Raw genomic sequence first — 3541 nt, 5'->3', positions numbered from 1 at the left:
GCGCGCGGCCCCCCCCGCCGCCCCCCCCCTGCCACAACGTCGGCCCCCGCGCCATGCCGTTCCTCTACAGCACCATCCAGGAGCACGGCACGCCGTGCATCTCCTGGTTCGGTCCCGTCCCCAAGGTGAGCATCACCGACCCTGCCCTGGTCCGGGAGGTGATGTCCAGCAAGCTCGCCCGCGACGTCGAGAAGTTCAAGTTCCCGGCGCTCACCAGGCTGCTCGCCGACGGGGTGGGGAACTACGAGGGCGACAGGTGGGCCAAGCACCGGAGGATCCTCAACCCCGCCTTCCATGCCGAGAAGCTCAAGGTGTGTATGTCTCACTCACCTTCACGCAGTTGTTGTTCCACACTGTCTATGTGCTTCTTGATATCCATGGCTGGGCTGCTGAGCTTGGTTAATTTGCAGCTCATGTTGCCGGCGTTCACTGCGTGCTGTGAGGAGCTCGTTGGCCGGTGGGAACGGTCCCTTGGGCCTGACGGCTCCTGGGAGGTGGATGTCTGCCCGGAGCTCCAGAGCCTGACCGGAGATGTCATCTCGCAGACGGCGTTCGGCAGCAGTTACCTGGAAGGGAGAAGGATTTTTCAGCTGCAGACTGAGCAAATTGGGCGATTCATGGCAGCGATCAGCAAGATTATGATTCCCGGTTACATGTGAGTTGCTACTTCTTTTCTTTTCTAACTACTTGCTGGTAGACTGGTACTACTAATTGAAGTTCATTAGCACTTCATTAGACTCTGTGTACCAAAATATGTGAAATGAAAAGTAGTAATACTGCAATCATTTAACAGTAAAATTTACTCAACTACTATAATCTACTTCCTCCGTCCAACAATATAAGAGTGTTTTGCAAGTTATGTAACTTGCAAAACGCTTTTATATTATGAGACGGGTGGAGTATTTACCTAAGCAGAGCGATATTCTTTTCCCTTACAACCTTATTTTTCAGGTCCTTTCCTACCAAAAATAACCGAAGGATGCATCAAATTAACAACGAGATTGAGTCCATCTTGCGGGGCATAATTGCAAAAAGGATGCAAGCTATTCAGGAAGGAGAAAGCACAAAAGATGACTTACTCGGCTTATTACTAGAGTCTAACATGACAGACACAGATGAAAATGGCCAATCCACCCTAGGAATGTCATCAGATGAAGTCATGGAGGAGTGCAAGTTGTTCTATTTTGCAGGAATGGAGACAACATTAATATTGCTTACATGGACAATGATTGTACTTAGCATGCACCCGGAGTGGCAGGACCGTGCAAGGGAGGAGGTTCTTGGCCTATTTGGAAAACACAAACTCGAGTATGAGGGTGTTAATCGGCTCAAAATTGTGAGTACCAATTTGAAGTTACTTAATTTGCTACAAACAACTAGAAGTACAATGTCTTATTAACATGATGTGCAGGTGACAATGATTCTATATGAAGTTCTTCGGTTGTACCCACCGGCTACTGTATTCACCCGGAAAACATATAAGAAGATTGAGATTGGGGGCATCACGTACCCAGCCGGTGTGATGTTTGAGATGCCAGTGTTGTACATCCACCACGACACGGACATTTGGGGAGAAGATGTGCACCAATTCAACCCGGATAGGTTTGCCGAGGGGATCTCCAAGGCGTCCAAGGACCCGGGCGCATTTTTCCCATTCGGTTGGGGGCCACGGATCTGTATCGGCCAGAACTTCGCGTTGCTTGAGGCCAAGATGGCATTGTGCATGATCCTTCAACGCTTTGAGTTTGAGCTCACACCGTCATACACCCATACGCCGCATAGCGTGATGATGTTGCGTCCCATGCATGGTGCTCCGATTAGGCTTCACACTATCTCTTCATAATCTCATGCTCAGACTAGGCTTCACATTATCTCTTTGTAGTATCATACGCATGGCATTCGCCTCCTATGTGATATGTATGTAGTCTTATCCGCGGCAGGTTTTAGTCACCATCTGTGTTTTTTACTAATAAAAGTCCAACAATTTTGGACTCATGAGAACTCAATTGACTTAGGAAAACTATTTTGTATTGTGCTTCTCTTGTGTTTTTTAGAAAAATAGCAAGTTTTATTCATCAACTATAGGATTACAGTCAACTAATACTATATATGAGACACAGTTTAGTACATGGCGCAACTACCACCTGATCTGCCATAAGTTGGCTAGACATTGAGGGCCTGTTTGGTTCCCTCCGTGAAGAAGCTGCCTGTCTCAGGTAGCGATCTCTCAGGAGTCCGATTTAGGATAGGTAGCGATCTTTCGGGCGTCCGATTTAGAAGGCCTGAGGCTGAGATTGTTGCCTGAGCAGCCGGCTGCCTGTCAGGGCAACAACCACACTCTCTGAGCAACCATATTGTGATCACGCTCAATTTTAAGGAGGAAAAACTCACAAGCACACATGAGACGTGCGCCTAATCTCAGCCATCAAGTGACTGTAAATAGATCGATCAAGTGAAGTGCATGACATGATATTAAAATCAGTTATGCAATCGGGTTATATCACAATGGACAACTTAGACCATTGCAAAGGCAGTGCACTGGTCTCAGACTATAATACATCGTTGTGGTGAGACAAGTATGTGTATGCGGCAAAAATGACCACTTCATTGGGATCTCGAAGGAGCATCCAAGTTGAAAGTGCTAGTGATCGACTAGAGGGGGGTGAATATGCGATTTTTACGAAGTTCTTCAAAACATGTAAGTTTCGAAGACAGACGATAGAAATAAACCTATTACCATGCAGCGGAAGGTAGACTACACTAGGCAAACCATAGTCAAGTATTCAATGAAGTGAAAGCACAATGACTAATAACAGTTAGGCAGTAAGGATCAGGTAGGAAGATATTGTGAAGCCAATCAGAACAAGTAATCACTCAGTGAAGTCAAATGGATAATGCAAATAGGTACTGACTTCACAAGAGCCAACTGTAAATAAAGAGATGGGAAAGATAGAACTAGTGTGCGGGATGAAGACAAAGGTTTGGTAGACCAGTTCCAACTGCGGTGACAGTTGTACGTCTGGTTAGGGCGGATAGATATTTAAACCTGAGGACACACAGTCCCAGACACCTACTCCTGAACCGCAGCTCAGGACACTTAGTCCTCACCGTATTCCCCTTGAGCTAAGGTCACACAGACCTCGCCCAATCACTCTGGTAAGTCTTCAAGGTAGACTTTCAAACCTTCACAGACTTCGTTCACCGGCGATCCACAATGACTCTTGGATGCTCAGAACGCGACGCCTAACCGGCTGGAGAATTCACAGTCCTCAAGTGTAATAAGTCTTCAGATCACACAGACAGGAAGACTTAAGTGATGCCTAACACTCTTTGGCTCTGGGTGGTTAGGGCTTTATCCTTTCAAGGAATTCTCTCTCAAAGGCTTCGAGGTCGGTTGCTCTCAAACGACATAAGCCGTGCTTTAACTCTGAGCAGCCAACCCTTTATGGTTGTAGGGGGTGGGCTATTTATAGCCACTAGGCAACCCGACCTGATTTGTCCGAAATGACCCTGGGTCACTAAGGAACTGACACGTGTTCCA

At 47.0% G+C, this 3541-nt stretch overlaps 1 protein-coding gene across 1 annotated transcript; it reads left to right on the top strand.

The window, feature by feature from the left end:
- Positions 1 to 14: 14 nt before the first annotated feature.
- Positions 15 to 2006, top strand: LOC125530538 (cytochrome P450 72A397-like; the record flags this gene model as incomplete). The annotated part of the gene is made up of 4 exons (XM_048694920.1): positions 15 to 311; positions 411 to 655; positions 952 to 1336; positions 1412 to 2006. Coding segments are annotated over 4 exons (1359 nt in total), but the record flags the coding sequence as incomplete, so codon positions are not given.
- Positions 2007 to 3541: the final 1535 nt, after the last annotated feature.

The sequence above is a fragment of the Triticum urartu genome, unplaced genomic scaffold (assembly GCF_003073215.2).
Source record: "Triticum urartu cultivar G1812 unplaced genomic scaffold, Tu2.1 TuUngrouped_contig_6384, whole genome shotgun sequence".
NCBI lineage: Eukaryota > Viridiplantae > Streptophyta > Magnoliopsida > Poales > Poaceae > Triticum > Triticum urartu.
The sequence above is the reverse complement of the archived record's forward strand: the minus strand, read 5'-3'. Positions and strand labels throughout refer to the sequence as shown.